The sequence below is a fragment of the Cyrtonyx montezumae genome, unplaced genomic scaffold (genome assembly GCF_038088225.1).
Source record: "Cyrtonyx montezumae isolate F1298 unplaced genomic scaffold, pur_monq_1.0 scaffold_30, whole genome shotgun sequence".
Classification (NCBI taxonomy): domain Eukaryota; kingdom Metazoa; phylum Chordata; class Aves; order Galliformes; family Odontophoridae; genus Cyrtonyx; species Cyrtonyx montezumae.
In genome coordinates, this window is record NW_027072035.1 from 5745098 (window position 1) to 5762306 (window position 17209).

A 17209-nucleotide genomic window follows, 5' to 3' on the forward strand; every position below is an offset into this window, starting at 1 on the left:
CAGATTTTGGTTGAATACCATTGGAACTAGCCCTTTCATCTAAAAGCCCCCTGCATTAAATGCCACATGACATCCAGCAGAAGTGGTAAGGAACGCAGGTGTTCAGAGCAGGAAAAGTAAGTCTTCTGCAGTATCAAATGGATGCTGCTGCATTTCTAAACTCAGCTCCCTGCACGCATTCTTCCTCTTCCTGTCACTCCCCTATAAAAGCAGCAGCTTGTGCTCATCAGTTTTCCACATGAGAGAGTTTCTGCTCAGCTGACTTAAGCAGCAGCCACATTTTAATCTTACCATGAAATACAGTCTTCTTGGCAGGAAAGTCCAGGGCTGCAACAACTTATTCAAGCAATTCAGAGAATAAATAACACCAGTGTTCTCCTTTCCTCAGGCCCTGTCAGCAGAAATCTCCCAGACTGTGCTAGCTCTGGGAAGATGTATCTCTCAGGGAAACCAGATGTTTGTGAAGAAAGAACAAATGAATGCTGACTGCTCTTAAGATTTTGGCAAGTGTGAGGAACTAAAACTGCTCTCCTAGCAGAGTTTTGATGAGCAAGAGCAGCTGAAGACCTCTCTATTTCATATGCAAAACATTACTTGCACTTTTGGCAGGTTTATTGTTTTGTGACACCTTAGAGCTGTGGGGTAGCGTATAAATTTAAAGCAGTAAAAATCAGAGCTTGCAGCTCCTCATGAAAAACAGAGAACAGTTTTAAAACAGGAAAAGGAAGACATCAGCTTCTTTGTCTTTCTGCAGGGAAGACAGAATTTATGTTGTTTAGATGACGTTCATCCCACACCACCGCTGTGTTAGGAATTAGTTATATGAGAACTAATGGAAAGCTCTTAGCAGTGACATGTGTTGTGTCCTGAGAGGGTAACAGTAAAGTTGGGCTTTATCATCATTTTACTGACTGAAACTCAGCTTCAAAAGGCATGATGAGAACACGTGATTTTAGCTTTTAACCAGGTTGTGACAGAACTCATAACTGAATGCTCGCTTCTCAATGCCCACTAAAATTAACACTGGACACCTACACTGCTCTTAAGAGCACACAGTAGAACACGTGCTTTTACTAGGTTGCACCTACATTTGTTAATAGAGCAATTGCTTTTTAATGCCCATGTAAACTAATAACTGGACACCTGCAGTATTCTTAAATTCATACAGCAAAGTAGGTTTGGCTGAGAAACTTGGAGCTATTCAAACTTCACCAGCCTGCCACGTGTGCTCCAAACTGTTTGGCAATAAAATGCCACGGGACTGTTTAAGTATCTTCTACCTTGGCCTGAAGCGTCCAGCAAGGTGAAGGCCATTGTTGTGGCTTTGCATTGTTTGGTTCAGTGCAATGATCTTCTGACAGCTCAGACCGATGTCTGCCATCTACTGATTCTTTGCAGGATGAAGTTGGCATTTGCACAGCAGACGTGACACCTCTCACATAAGCATTTATTTCCTCTTCAGCATCAGGGTCCTGCTGGCCTGCGTTAAATGATCTCTCAGATAAGCCAGTGTAGTCATGGTCAACAACTATTGCACCCTGTAACAAGTAGTGGTTGTCTGCAAAATAGAAAGCACCCATTAATACAGATCCTTCTAGTTTAAAGAAAGCCATACTGAAGATGACAGTGAGGTGCCACCTGGACTACTGGTGTGAGATCAGCCTGATAACGTGGATTTCCTAATTTCACTAGACAAGAAATGTCTTGTTGCATCTCATGCAGCCATGAAGTAATGCATGTAGTGTTTCATGTTAAGAAGTGTTGTCCTTTTAATTGCTATGTCATAAACTAGCTAGAGGACTGCCATAGCCAGCTACTGTGCTAGTAACTCAAACTAACAGATGCACACTATTCTACCAACATACTCAAAAATTTTGTGACATCTCCAAATTCTTGCTGGGAAATGGCAATGCAGCACAACAGCTTTTTTTTTTTTTAATAGAAATAAAATAGAAATAAGACAGCTTCATAGAATTTTAGAACAGTACTGATTACTACTCTATAGTACTACTGAACTTTACTATAACAGTGTGCTTGATTTTATCAAGGGAGTCAAAATGAAATGACAATAGTCTGACCAGACAAATCAAATGCATGTCAGCAAGAGATCTACACTTTTGTCCAGGAAGATGGCATTAGGTATCTTTTACACTAGGCATTAGGCATTGCTCATATGAGGACTCTATTGGGAAAAGAAGTTTTCTGGGGACTATAAATTCACTCACAAGTTATAATTCTCAACAGATGTGTCTTCAGTCTATGTACACTGTTGAATCACTTGAGCATTGGAACTACATGGATTCTCTTGAGCTTAGTATTCAAACTAAACCACATTCATGCATGAAAAAACATTGCTTCAGACACACAGATGTGTGTACACAGAGTGCTCTGCAACCTCTGCAGGGCTATCTCATTCAAATACCTGATAGCAAGCAACCCACGTTCCTATAGACTTTTAATTTGTAATGCCTCTGCCAAGACTATATACCAATTCACTGACTCAGGATTTATCTTTAGACCAAGAGTGTTAATAAAGGTGAGAAAAGTGCCTTGATTCTACTTGCCCTTTCTTAACTGCACACAGCTTTAGAATCATGTAAAAAATAAGCACTCCATTTTCAGCCTCTCTTTCCTGCTTAAAAAGTTAAAACCCACACTTCTAGTGCAATACACAGAAGAAAACCTGCTCTAAAATTTGAAGTGTAAGCAAAATCTTTAGCAGTACTAACAGGTCACAAATACCTCACCTAAGATGCACTTTTCCCACATTCATTTCAGAGGCAGCTGCAAATACTTTGTCCCCACTCAAGGTTATGCAAAGGGGCAGCTATCAGACTGTCACACCACAGCAGAGGAATAATAAGTTCATTGCTCATAAAGAACAGTCCTTTGTTAAAAAAGATACATGTGTCTTTAAGGAAAAGCTGTAATTCACTGCCAGGTTTCACTACCCTTATTCTAAGAAGTAAAGCTTCCCTTCCTGACTTCTGTTATGCCATTTAATAAAGGCTGTCTATTGCTTAGGACAGATCGAGTTTGCTTCTCTCCATAGTGTAAATATGTACAAATATAAACATATAATTTCAGAATTTATACATATTCATCACCCACTTATTCCCCCCCCCCCCCCCCCCCCATGTCAGACAACAAATCTTCAGTCACTTCCCTGGAAAGGGAAGAAACCCTGCAGAAACTGGAAGTGAACAGAATGACTGTCAGTAAACCTCTCAGACTAACTCCACAAAGATGACTGCAGTTCTTTTTCCACAATGAGATACAATTTACCCAAGCCATTGCAGCAGCTGCAAAGGACCTGCCTGCAGGACAGGCGTGTGACTTCACCCCTCAGCTCAGCAGTTCAGCCAAGAGCCGAAAGCCACAATGTCACAGTCCTACAAACAGCAGCAAATGAAAGAAGCTATGTGACACTGCAGTTCTGGATACACAAACTGCAGCAGAGGCTGACAAATGGCCTCAATACCAGCTCCTCATGTGTCCCCAAAATGACTCTTAGCTTTGTAAACCCTCAGTTTTATGTGATGGAAGAGATGGCTGTCTCAAAATAATTTATGCATTTTAAGGGATTGGAGCTCAACCACACGTGCTGAAGAGGTGTAAACCCCTCCGCTTTTTCAAGGAGCCTGAACAACAGTTCTGTGACAGAAACCTTCCAACACTGGGATGGCTGGTGACCCACAGTCAGCATCAGCAGAAAATCAAACAACAGCAGCCATTTACGAATACAGCACCACTGTAAAAGGGTACCAAGAATGTGCAAGAGAAACAGTGGCAGCTGATGACCTAAGTGTTTGGGAATTTACTTCTCCAGGACTGCAGTCTAAAACAAACTCTCCACAGGTCAGGTTTTTTATGTACTTTTGGTATTTCAAGGTTTTAGAGGATAAGCATTTTAGTCTAAACTTGTACCATCTGCACTAGTCAGAGTAAGCACAAACAAGCAGACAAACATTTCCACTGCACAAAGAAAATTAATGTGGATCCTGTCTGTATCAAAACAAGAACACAGTCAGAAGATGCTCTATGAAAACAGTTCAGCCTAATTATACTTCTAGAATACTTCTACCAGCCAGAGTGAACAGGGACAAAGGACATATCAGAAGCAGTTTCAATGGATTTTTTTTAAAGGCATTAAACATGACTCATTAACTTTGTTCCACGCTCTGCAGAGGATTGAAGCCATTAACACTCACTGTTCACACTAATAACAACTGCAATGATTACTCCACTACCTAGTACTGGTTTCATTCACCCTGGTAACTGAACAATAGTTTTTCAATGTGATAACCTCACCCAACACCCACATACGGCAGGAAATGTTAAAAATACATACACACACAAATGAAATACACACACACCTTTCCCATTGGACCCTCTTATATATGGCTTGAGGTGAGACATCTTGATGGGCCTTTTCAGTCTGGATCCTGTGGCATCTCTTAATATTGCACAGCCATTTTCTGTGATATAATCTATAATACAAGGACCAACCCATTCTGACTGGAAGCGACCATCTTTCCACCAATTTTTTCTTTGTCTGAGGACTTCATGACCAACTTTAAGTCGAAGGCTATTTAATTGCTTTGGCTTCCTTTTCACAGTGATTCTATTTCTGGGTTTCTGTTCATCTGAAGTGGTTTTCTCCACCTGCAATAGACATTTACGTTTCTTTTATCCAGAAATAATCAAGTATTTTCATAACATTGGTTAACAGTGGAGAAGCTTAACATTAGATGCCTTTGGACATCATAATGTCACAATGTGTAGAGCTGGAAATTTCTGAAGAAACATTTTATCTTCATGTCCTAAATCAATAGTCCATAAGCAAGCATTTTTCAGTTTCCATGTGTATGCAGCCCTAAAAGTCAAGCATAAATCTCCTGAAAAATCTCTTTTCTTGTTTACTCCCTCCACATACACAGAAGCATACATACACTGAAACCTAGGGACTGCAAGCTGAAGAAAAAAATGCATTGCTCTGAAGGTTGGTTATACTTCAACCTTAAATCTCCCTATCTTATGTCTCTTGCCTCTTCGGTCTCCTTCCTAGTAAAGTTTGAAACTATTACACTTACCTGGCCATCTGAGCTTTTCTCTTCTTCAAGTGCTTGACTGGCTCCTCTAGCTGCTTCAAATATTTTTGCAAACATATTCTCTTCTCCTTTCACACATGTGTTCATTGGTTCAACAACACATGGGTTACGATTAAACATTTGGAAAAACGGGGTGTTTTGATCTGGCTCCTATTCATTTGGGGGGCAAAAAGCAGGCCAATTTAGCATCCAGTTTTGCATATATTTTGTGGGACTTCATTTAAAAAAAGGAAGAATTTTACTTACCAAATTAGTCAAATTGAAAGCATAGGCAATAGCAGACAAATGCTCATCCCAATCATTTGGGTGATCCATGCAGTATTTGTTAAGGAAAGCTTTGACAGTCTTGCATGTTCTTTCATTAACTTCATTGGTTTGAGGATAAGATAATACTACTTGTTTTGATCCAAATAGTGCAAACAGTTCTTTGTTTATCTTAGAGAGAAAAATAAGACAGTTACTGAAATCTTCCATCTGCATCACGCAGTTTACATGAACACACTCAGTTTCCTGCCTATTTTGCTGGTGAGGCGGCAACTGAGCAAAAGCCTTCTCTATAAAGATTGCTCTGAAAGTAATGCCTCCTATTTTATTACACTGGCTCACAATGGCTGCTGGTGGTACAGCAGTAGATGGTGGACCTCCCCACCAATACTCCATTACATGTTGTTGTCACGTGACAGATGCCAACACGGGGGAAGTCTCACAAAACAGTGTCTGACATGGATGTGAGTGCATATGAAGCAAAGGCATGTCACTGAATTCCATCATGTTAAAAAAAAATAAAATGGCACCCACCAACATTCATCAACACCTGCTAAATGTTTACAGTGACCAAACAGGGGATATAAGCACAGTGAGATGGTGTGTTGCAGCAGTGGGTCACCTTCATTGGTGCAAATTTTGATGAGCACAGCATGCAGCCTCTTGTTCATAGCTGGCAAAAAATGCATCGTTATTGCTGCTATGCCGAAAAATAGTGTTTTGTAGTTGAGAAGATGCTCTATCCAAGAAGTGCTTTATCAAGGTGACTTTCAGTTCATCATACTGTCATCATGTCCATGGAAATAAGTATAAGGCATTACCTTTGGAGCAACCTACATCTTTATAACAGACCAGTCTTAGGATTGAGAGCTAAAGGAATCGGTATGGCTTAGGATATAGTCATCAACAATTTCTAAATGCACTTCTGCCACTAAGTCAATTTATTATTCTCTTCATACCAAAGCCTCAAGATTTCATGATTTCTGAGCAGATCAGACAAAATTCCTCATGATCACTAGACCAAAGGGTATTTTGATATTGGTCTATCTGCTCTACTTACTAGGCAATATGAAATACTGGATAGATGAAGTACAGCAGAATGTTGGTGCATAAAATCTTGTGCCAGTCCAACTAAATGACAAAATCTGCAGTACAACTATTAAGATTTGTTCTTTGTTCTTTACACAAAGAAAACACCTCTGGAAAAAAGTCATATAATGCTACAATTGCAAATAATTTGTCATTTTCTTTATATGTATGTTTATTAAAGAGAACAAACTTTCAAGATTTGCTTTCCCCCCCTCCCCAGTAACTGTCTAAAATGCAAATTTCCTATGAAGAAAAATGTATTTTTCTTGGGGAAAAAAAAAAAACAACTATGTAAAGACTTACTTGATGAACAAGCTCCTTCCCTTGGTCAATAGGCATTTTCTGAGGTGGTCCATATAAGAAAAACACACTGATGATTGCCTTAGCAATTTCAGCTGCTGAAGTATCACGCAGTGGCAAAATAACAGTCCATTTTGTGAACAAATCTATCATGATTATGACATACTTGTGGCTTCTTTTGGTAGCTCTAAAAGGTCCCATTAAGGCTACAGTGACTGCTGTCCAGGGGTCTTCTGCTTTGATAGGGTATGGTTTGAGTGTGGTGGTGGTCGTACTCTTTGCCACTTGGCAGTGCTGACACGCGTACACCTAAGGAGGAAACAAGGGAAGACACTGTCAATAAAAAGTGATGGTGAAGGTTTACAACAATGAAATACCATAAATCTCTATTACCCTGTAAGTTAGGTCAGATCAGGTTACATCAAATAAATTTATACTATCTTTGTTATGATTTGTTATCCTTAGCTTTTCCAGACCTAGGATTAAAAAAAAACATAAAACAAAACCAAATCACAGTGAAGGCCATGGGAAGAGTGTGTGCAGCAGTTCAGGGCTGAACTCCTCTCATCCCAAAAGCACTGATACTATGCACCTGAAATAGCACAAATTCAAAATTCATTACCACCAGTAAAGGAAGCATGAAGCACCAAAGCTTGAAAGAAAAATAAAATTAAATCATCTCCCTTTTGCTTCTGTTGAATACATTGGCAGTGAACAAAATCTGCCACGTACAGCATGGATCAGCTTTATCTTCAGGACAGAACTCCTTTTCCAGGTCTGAAGAGAAAGCAAAGACTCGTTTTCGGTTCATGTTACAGTTGCACTAAATACTGGGGTGATGCAGCAAGCTGATAGCTTGGCCACAAGGAACATTTACATACAATTTGCTCAAGGATCAGATTCTACGTAGGGATTATGTCAGTATACCTTTGGGTGCAGGAAGAGAAAGAATGTATCAAAGTGATTTGTTTAACTGCTTCCCCAGCACACTTAGTTTCAAGGCAGAGGCCTGCTCCCAACTGCCAGCAGTCACTCTGACCAGCTGTACACCCTGGAGATGGTACATTGCAGCCTAATGAAGCTAGGTAAGAGGGCTTGCCAGAGAAGGACAAAGACCACATGTGCCCTGTACACTGAAAGAAATGATGGCTCCCTAGTAGTAACTAACATATGGCTACGTGCAAGCTACACAGTCAAGACAAAAAGTAAAAACGTGGCACTATGCTTTGACATCAAGGCTACTTAGAGTTTGATGGTAAGCTTCTGCTTCCCTATCATAAAGCAATTACGAATGCTGTTACAAGTCATATAGTTACAAAATGCTTGTAACAAAGACTACAGTTTAAAAAAGCATCCTGTATCTATGAGACCATACCCACTGTTTGACATCATTTGTTACAGAGGTCCAATAGTAATTAGATTCCACTAAAGTCAGCGTCCTTGATATGCCATGATGAGTGCCTGCAGCATTTTCGTGGCATTTCTGAAGCACCTTTTTCTTTTCTTCATCTGAAACAATTACTAGACGCATTTGTTTTCTGTCTTTTCCAACATAGAACAATTTGTTTTCTGAAACGAGAATAATACCAGCAAGTCACAAGCAAGAACTTTGCCTTTCTGTAGGTGGTCAGTTTGCTAAACTGCTGGGCATGATTAAGTACGGAATTTATTAAATCAACTTCATTTTACTTTTGTGTGAAAGTAAATTTGCTGTGGGTGGGTTGGGTTTTTTTTGTTTGTTTTTTGTTTGTTTGCTTGCTTTTTGTTGGTTTCTTTGATTTGAAAAGACTTTCGTTATTTTCTCCTACGAACCAATTGTTCACCAGCATTTATCTGTCTGGACATGAGGTGTTAAAAGGAGGTGTTAAATGCACATTGTTCCTACAGAACTTCAACATTAATACAGTGAGGACGTAGGCTGTATCTTGAGGTGCACTGAGTGCCTGCCAAGCAACCACACGTTGTGCTCTGTGGCTTTAACTCCTTCCTGTCTTCTCTCTACAAAAGCTGTGTGGGTTTGAAGTGACTGAGAGCACACAGCAGACTGCGAAGGCTCACTACCTCTAGTTGTCTTCTCAAGGATACAACAAAGCTAGGGTTGGTAAGAAAGCTGTAGATGACAGAGCAAAGTCCTGTTGCCCAGCCACAAAGTGTTCCAAGCAACCCAAACCTTCCCTGTCAACAGCCACAGAGTGAGACTTCTCCTATTGTCCTATGAACATGGGTTGCAAAAGAAAGTTCCCCAGTATCTAAAATGATGTTTGGCTTTCAGATAGATACATAAAACCTTTGAGCAAGGACTAGAGAAGACTAGATTTCTGTAAACATTCTGTTACATATTAACAAGGGATAGACAGGCTGTTTGTGCATGGAGACTGTATATTAAAATCGTGGTATGCTGCATGGCAGGTTACCACTCTCCATGTTTGTATCAGTAAAATTTCACCTACAATCCCATTCTCAGACTAGTTTTGAAAGAACGGGTTTACCTTTGAAAACAAATTTTTTGGCTGCTCTTCTGATTCCACTTCTTTCACTCGGCAGCGTTGTGGGATGGTACTCCCCCGTTCTTTTGTAGTATGCAATCTGTTTCAGGTGGAGTCCACCATTTTTTCCACTACGGACCATTGCTAACCTGCTCAAAATGCACAGTATTCGTTAGATGGAGCAGCTGGCAAAGCAGCACATCTTCATTGGTTTAGCTCATTAAATTACTGCAGTTTAGACAGAGGTATCCCAGTGAAGAAGCAAATTCTCTTATCTAATTCAGCTTTTCCTCCCAAAAGCAGCTGTACTTTAATCCCACAAATTGCTTCAAGTGCTGTTAAACTCTGTGCACCTGAAGGCCTTTTATACCATTCACTGCATGCTGTCATAGAATCCTTAGTGTTGAAAGGGACCTCGGAGGGCCATCTAGTCCAACAACCCTGCAATGAGCAGGGACACCACAGCTACATCAGGTTGCCCAGGGCCTGATCCAGCCTGCCCTTGAAAGTCTCCAGGGTCAGGGCAAACATGACAACACTGGGCAACCTGTTCCAGTGCCTCAACACTCCCACTGTAAAAGATTTTTTCTTTACATCTAACCTAAATCTATCTTCTTTTAGCTTGAAGCCATTTTCCCTTGTTCTGTCACCACAGACCCTGCTAAAGAGTCTGTCCCCTTCTTTCCTGCAGCTTCCCTTTAGATGCAGAAAGGCCACTACCAGGTCAACTCACAGCCTTCTCTACACCACGTCCAACAGCCCCAGCTCCCTCAGCCTGTCAGTGTAGGAGAGGGTTTCCATTCCATCACCAACACTGGCGATAATGAACACCACCTGACAGACCGTTTTGTTGTACACAACACTGGTTTTGTCAATGCATACTTTAAAATTTCTAAACAACGGCATCTTCCATTATATTCACTGAAAAATGACAAGTGAAATTAAACCAGAAAAATTGGTTGTCTTATTTTTAAGCATTTGAATAGCTCTCACATGCAAGTGTGCTGCTTAGATATGTCTAAGCAGTCACCGTGATCTGAAAAAAAAAACAACACAGACAAATGTGGAAAAAACAACTTCCCAGACAGACTGACACATTTATTTTCTTCATTAATTCACTTGACAACTGGATCCCTAAGCCCCAAATGAGACCCTGCCTGTAAGTTAATAATTAATTCCCTGACATGGGATGACTTCTCTGATCACATTAATAAACTAAAATGTCATTAGTAAAATGAGTCATTGGTGCAGGAAAAGCTTAGGTGTACCATGAATAGCCTAAAAATAATTACCAATTAATGACAAGCAGAAGTATACGCACAGACACAACAGACGCACAGACACAACAGGCTCATGACTTCTTTTTCTCATATCTGCTCCTGCAGTAATGAACACATAGACAGAACAGCTCTTTGATCCTGCTCTAATTGACTTCTACAAGAGCAGAATCAGGTTTAGAGCCTGCCATGTTGTATTTTACAATGAATGCTGGTTATCCACAGCATTAACCAAATTTCTTCCTTATATTTCCAGTGACACAAGACTAGACAACGTGACAAGATACAGCCTGGAAAAAGGAACTGTATACCATACATTCAAAGTGGCATGTAATTATTAAAAAAAAAAAAAAAGGACAATATCCAGCCATTCCACAATCCTTCACCTCATTACATGTTGATGTTATCTGAAGCATAATGTGTAAGCTAGGGTATTTTGCTTCAGATTTCTAGGTTCTCACCTGCCTTCATTATATTTACAGTGGGTAAAGAGCTCCACTGTGATTATACCTGCCTTTAATCATTGTTTCCATGAGAAAGTGAAATGCTGTATGTGCAGTCCCCATTTTAGAGGTCCAGCCTGCCCGGGGCTAGCAAATGGCTAGGGCCATTGCGACACAGATACGCAATACAAGGATGTAGCAAATGGCGTTTATTAAGGCACGACAACTCTTTATATGCACATCCCACTTCGTCTACGCCCCTTAAGCATGCATCACACGTTACCCACAGAGCAGGGGAGGCCCTATCGCGTCACAACCCGATGCCCCGTTTACGCCTACAACATCTCCCCATCCCCGTGCTCGGTAATGCCTTGCCCCGTAACAGCGCGAGCGCTACCCGCACCTTTCTACAATTTCTCACGCAACCTGTGATACTCCATTCGTTGGTCAAAAGTCTTTTCCATCATTCGTTGCAGGCAGATCTGCAAGCATCGTTAGCCTCCCTAAGTAGCATGGGCCACAGAGGGGGTTCTTTGGGATACCCTGCCAAGCCCTATCTCCACAGATTAGGAATATTCCCGGAGGCAGCACCTAAGCAGTCCGGTTATTCCACAGTTTCTTTCCACTACCTGCCCCAAAGGTAAACCCATATGCGTAGTGGTTCCACGGCACTGTACAGTTACCTCCGGTCCCATTAGGGGACCATGACCATAACCCCTCTTTTAGACCTTGACACCAATCAGACCAATTTCCATGGAAATAACAGGTCGTAATTTGCATGAACCCACAGTATGGACCACTTATTGAAAAACTCTTCGTATTCATCGGGCTGACCACCATCCACGACTCACTGACACAGGGGTGGGGTATATCCCACCTTATTATGAAATCTTATAACTCTGCTTCAGCCCCACCGTTCCCATTAAAGTTGCCATCCAAATTGTAACAGGCAGTTGTACTACCTTCTTTGCAGCATGTGGAGCCAAAAAGGACACACATACACGTACTGCCTTCTGACCCATTTTTGATCATCTGGGACCCTAAAATGTCCAGTTCCTGAGGGTTCCATGGAAGGGTATGATTCAGTGATCGAATCAGACATGCTGTTTGGACGGCCGCATCCGTGTTGTCTTTACACTTTGTGATTCACTGTATAACCTTTAAACTCGTCCAATTGGTAACTCTGCAAACCCACCAAACAGGTACGAAAGGGACAGGTAGCAGACTGAAGGCTAAGACAGAAGTCTGTTTGTCCCATAAGGTTCGCCCACGTGACCCAGCCATTATGTGGCTGTTATAGGAGGTGCACTCCCTCCCCCCCTTTTACCATAAACATCAGAAACATCGGAAGTGTCAGCGATACCGACGTGGTGCTCCTCTTGATGAGTGGTTCCTGGCCTGATGGTACATCCTTTGGTTGTTCGGGTGCTGGCTTCGATTTCCCCAGGAACATTCTCTGTGAACAGAAAACTCACGTCCCAGTCAAATCCTTGCATACTTCGCTGATATCTGGTTTCACCTTCCATGATGGGACCCACATTATTTTTCCCGTTTCACAATGTTTCACTGCTGCATATCCTCTACCCCACACCAATATCATCCAGCCCACCTCCCATATTCCACTGTCTGCCTTCACCTTGACTGGAAGTCCCTCACCTAAGATCTTGGGCTGCCAATGCTTCTGTACAGGGGTTTGGATGCAGCCTCCGCGTTCGAGGTGATTAAATGTGTAGAGGGCCTTTGCTAAGATTTCTGCCTGTTTACTGACAGGTATTCTGTCCCTATACCGCTCCCCCTCCCTGAGGACGTGTATGTTATCCTTGAGAAGGCAGTTAGCATGCTCCACTTATATCTGAGGTATTCAACCCCCGGGCCTCTCTGCAATTTTTGCTCAGAGATGACAAATCTGGCAGCGGTCAAGGTTTCCACTACCCGAGCCTCAAGCATATGTAGCCAAGTAAGAGGAAGCAGCAACCAACAGATCGTCCATGTAATGTGCAATCGTATACTGAGGGAAATCTCTTCAGACTGCTTTCAGAACATTCCCCAATACAGGTTGGCAAATCGTGGGGGAGCACATCACTCCCTGAAGGACACGCCACTGAAACCTCTCTGCAGGCCCTTCATTGTTAGTCATTGGAATTGTGAAGGCAAACGTTTCCCTGCCTTCTTCCACGAGGAGGACAGAGAAAAAACAGTCCTTGAAGTCAATGACCACCATCCCAGACGAGCCCCCACTGGAACCCCCCGGGTCCTGTGACTCACCTCCACCGTCAAGACCCAAAAGCAGCCGAGCCTCCATTGATACCTTTCCTTCCTCTCTATCCGCTTTCAACGCCCCTAGTATCAGACCTCAAGTTTTTAGCTTGGACTCACCCTTTTGGGCGCTCATAGTATGTTGTGCGCGCAGAGGTAAGATCATACCATCTCCAGTGGTCGAGAATCTCTCGGGGGGGCCTAAACCTTCCCCTCCCACTCTAACCCAGAAACAACTGCAGCAATCTCCTTCTTAGAGGGAACATTCTTGCCACAGTAATCCTTGCACAGCTGGAATATTACCTTAATTACTGATTCCATGACTCGGACCTCAGCGCAGCACCGCTACCCTGCCGTTTTCCGCCGACTATGAATCGTGGCACAGTGCCCATGCCGCGCTGGTTCTCCATCGATGTTGGCCCAGACCTCAGCGCAGTGACGTTACCACACTGCTTTCCGCCAACTATAGACCCGGCGCAGCGCCAACACCGCACTGCCAGCTAGTAAGGTAGGAAAGGGATCAGACCGTCACCCACGGGGCACCACTTGTGGTCCCCGTTTTAGACGTCTGGCCTGCCCAGGGCTAGCAAATGGCTAGGGCCATTGCAACAGACACCAATATGAGGATGTAGCAAATGGCGTCTATTAAGGCATGACAACTCTTTATATACACATACCGCTTCGTCTATGCCCCTTAAGCATGCATCACACAACACCCACGGAGCAGGGGAGGTCCTATCGCGTCACAACCCGATGCCCCGTTTACGCCTACTACAACACTGTATGTTATTCATAGAACATCACATACCCTGCACATAGTTTGGCTGTGTTATCCATGTCAAATGCACACCAGGAGCTTCTCACTCAACTAATGACAAGATCTTTGATCTTTGAATATTTCAGTTTGCATAACCTAGATCAGGTTTGCACAAATAACCTGTCTGTCATCACTCAACACTAAAACTTTAAAGCAAAAATGTCATAATTGAGAGAATTTCCACAAATAAAAAACTGATCCTATCAGAAAAGAGAGCATTTCAGAAAAGGGAGGACTGAATCCAGAACGTGGTACTATTCCTAGCTATCTTGGCTGGCACGGCTGTTCCTTGGAAATTTATATCTGATAGTATAAGCCAAAGCAGCTGAGTTGGTAAATTGGATAACAGCAGGAAGTAAGGTGAGGTTACCATGATAAAGGCATTGTTTCTGCTTTGTTAAAGCAGTCAATTGACTAGCATATCTGATAGCAAAAGATTACTGGCAAAGAGCAGTTAAAATATTATATCTGCTAGGCATATGCTTTCAATATGCATTCACTCAGTGCTTCTTCTGAAGCCAGCCTTAAGTTACAAGTGCATGCCTAGAAGTCACAAGTGGCTGGACATGATTCCTCATGTAACCACAGAGATTTGTGACTTTCAGGTCAATTTTAGACCAACACAGATACACTTCATGAAAAAATGTTCCAGAACAATTTTTACTCATTCAGTAGCTTCTGCTTGTCATACAAGTCTTGCTTGAGACACTGGAAGTTCCCTATGTAATACATGGTTACTGGTTCTAAAAAAAATAAAGTTGCACAGCAATAAGATCTACCTGAGAAGAAGTGCAGGTTATACCTCAGCTGAATAGAAGTTCTGAATTTATTCTTGCAATGTCAGTTTCTATTATAGAAATTTGGTGGAGCGCACATAATCTGATGAAGAAAGAACACAATATGTAGCTGATATAGTATCCACATGCATCCAGAGCATTGTGTGGAATCCTAAGCCTGCAAATTTAAGTGCTTCAGCAGGCTGCTGGACTACTGCCTGAAAGGAAGGCATTAAGTGAGTTTCCTTCCGGCATATTTAGCTTGTTACGTTCCCACTCATTTTTAGGTCTGTGCAGTTGGTCTAATCTTAAAATAAATAAATAAAATGAGGAAAATTTTGAAAATAAGCTACATAAGCTTCTGTTTTGGTTATTTTAGAATAAACCATTACCACAGAGGATTCACACACTACCTCTATCAGTGTTCATACTGCAAATGAACTAATTATACAGTGAGTCACCAGTCCTCCATACTTTGAAGTAGGGAAGGAATTTTTTAGGGAAGGTTTTACAGTGAAGGAAGAGGCTGACACTTCCCAATAAGCACAGCTGTTCTTGTGCTAGCATCTCTGCCAAAACAACCTTGGCTATTAATGCTTCACTATACTTCTCCTTTTAATGCCCATTTTCCATTCCCACATAAACTGCAACAACGTTCTGAGATCCTGTAAATGAAATGTTTAATCAGGAACATTTTTGTTTCTTTTCTCCCTTTTCAAAGAATCACAGGATTGTAGGGACCTCTAAGATCACCTGCTAAGACAGGCTCTCTGCAGCAGGTTGTACAGGAAAGCATCCAGATGGATTCTGAATACCTTCAAAGAAGGATGCTGTATGGCTTCATCCTGCTGCAGCGCTCAGAACCCTCACAGTACGGAAGCCCTTCCTCACATGGGTATGGAACTTCCAGCGTTTAACCTCGTGCTCATTGCCCCTTATCTTGCCATCGCACAGCTCTCTTTTGACTCCGCACTTATAAGCGCTCACGAGATCCTCCCTCACTCCCCTCTCACCGCCCTCTCTCCCCTCCTCGCTGGGACTACAGCCCCCATCGTACACTGCGCCACCCCCTGGCGGTCAATGGCGGCCGCGCAAGGCACGCCGGGAGCTCCGAGCCGCTCCACCTGGCGAAGCCCGCGCATGCGCGAAGCGACGCCGACGCGATCTTTTTTCCTCCACCCATCCCGTTCCCCGCTACCGATTCCCACCCCCTCCGCCAGGTCGCTGTCGCGCCGGGCGCTGCGCGGAGCCGCGGGTACACACCTGCTTCGGCACTCCCGCAACCCTTCCCCGGTCGCTCAGCACCAGCTCAGCCGCCCCCTCCGCTCTCGGGACTTACGTGGCGCTCCCGGAAGTGCGGCGGGCTGGGTGGGGGCGGGGCGGCGCAGGAGGCGGGCGGCGCTCCAATAGCACGCGGGCTGCGTCACGGGCAGCAGGGGTGGCTGTTGCTACGGCGATCGGATTCGCGGGTCTCGCCGGACTCAGGCGACAGCGGCGGCGGGAAGGAGCGGGCCCTGCTCTGCGGAACGCGGTGAGGCCGGGGCTCCGAGCACAAAGGGGCAGCGCCGCGCGTGGGGCGGCGGGGCGGCTCCCGGGGCCTCCGGTTCTGCCGTGGGCGTGGCAGGGTGGCCGTGCCCGTGCAGAGCTGCGGTGTGGGTGAGGCGCAGGTAGAGGCGGTTTTGCGCTTTGTTGCAACTGCTGCAGGATGGGTGCTGAGTGAAGTGCTTTTTGCACTTCACAGGCAGCGCGTGTGAGTGAAGTCGCGAGCTCTTCTTCCTGTGAGGGAATGGAGAAGCTGTTTTGACAGGCTTGGCTGGGATCTCTAAAGGAAGCTTGTCCTGGGAGCATTCAAAATTGGCACGAGTATAAATGCCTTTATGCGATGGTATTCATGATATTTCACATACAAGTGAACTTAGACGTCAGAGGACACAAAGGTTATCTTCTCTGCCTGTGCAAGAGACACAGACAAGCCTTGCCAGACATTGCTTGCCTGCTTAAAAAGTACTATCCCTATCTTGAAAGGATGACGGTGTTATTTACCAGAAAGCTTGTTTTAGCTTTTTAAGCCGGGTAGGACGCTTATTTTGAAGGATTGTTATAGTTCCCTTTCCAGTTTACGCTCTCTTTGCCAAGTGCATGGCTCAGCTTAAAACTTGGTGTGAGTTTTAGTAGATTCATCACAGGTGTGGAAAAGTCATACTTGTGTGGGTGAGATGTTAGGGAAATGTAAGTTCTCTTAGCAAGGAAGTCAGCTTAGGGAAAATATCTGCTTTGAAAAGGTATTTTGTGTCTAATGATTCTGAATGTCTGGGAATGCTTTGCCTAGAAAACTGCAGTTACTGGGGAGGAGAGCAAACATCAGGAGGTCAGCCAAAAGGTTATTGCCT

The 17209-nt window shown here is 43.3% G+C and overlaps 1 protein-coding gene across 1 annotated transcript; it reads right to left on the minus strand.

Annotated features, from left to right (window-relative positions):
- Positions 1–110: 110 nt before the first annotated feature.
- Positions 111–15675, minus strand: GIN1 (gypsy retrotransposon integrase 1). Its single transcript, XM_065744223.1, has 8 exons — positions 15573–15675; positions 9254–9399; positions 8140–8333; positions 6768–7073; positions 5358–5546; positions 5094–5261; positions 4377–4665; positions 111–1558 (listed from the first exon to the last, which is right to left on the minus strand). Exons 2-8 carry the CDS (start codon positions 9390–9392, stop codon positions 1266–1268), a joined length of 1578 nt encoding a protein of 525 aa, XP_065600295.1. The 5' UTR covers positions 9393–9399; positions 15573–15675; the 3' UTR covers positions 111–1265.
- Positions 15676–17209: the final 1534 nt, after the last annotated feature.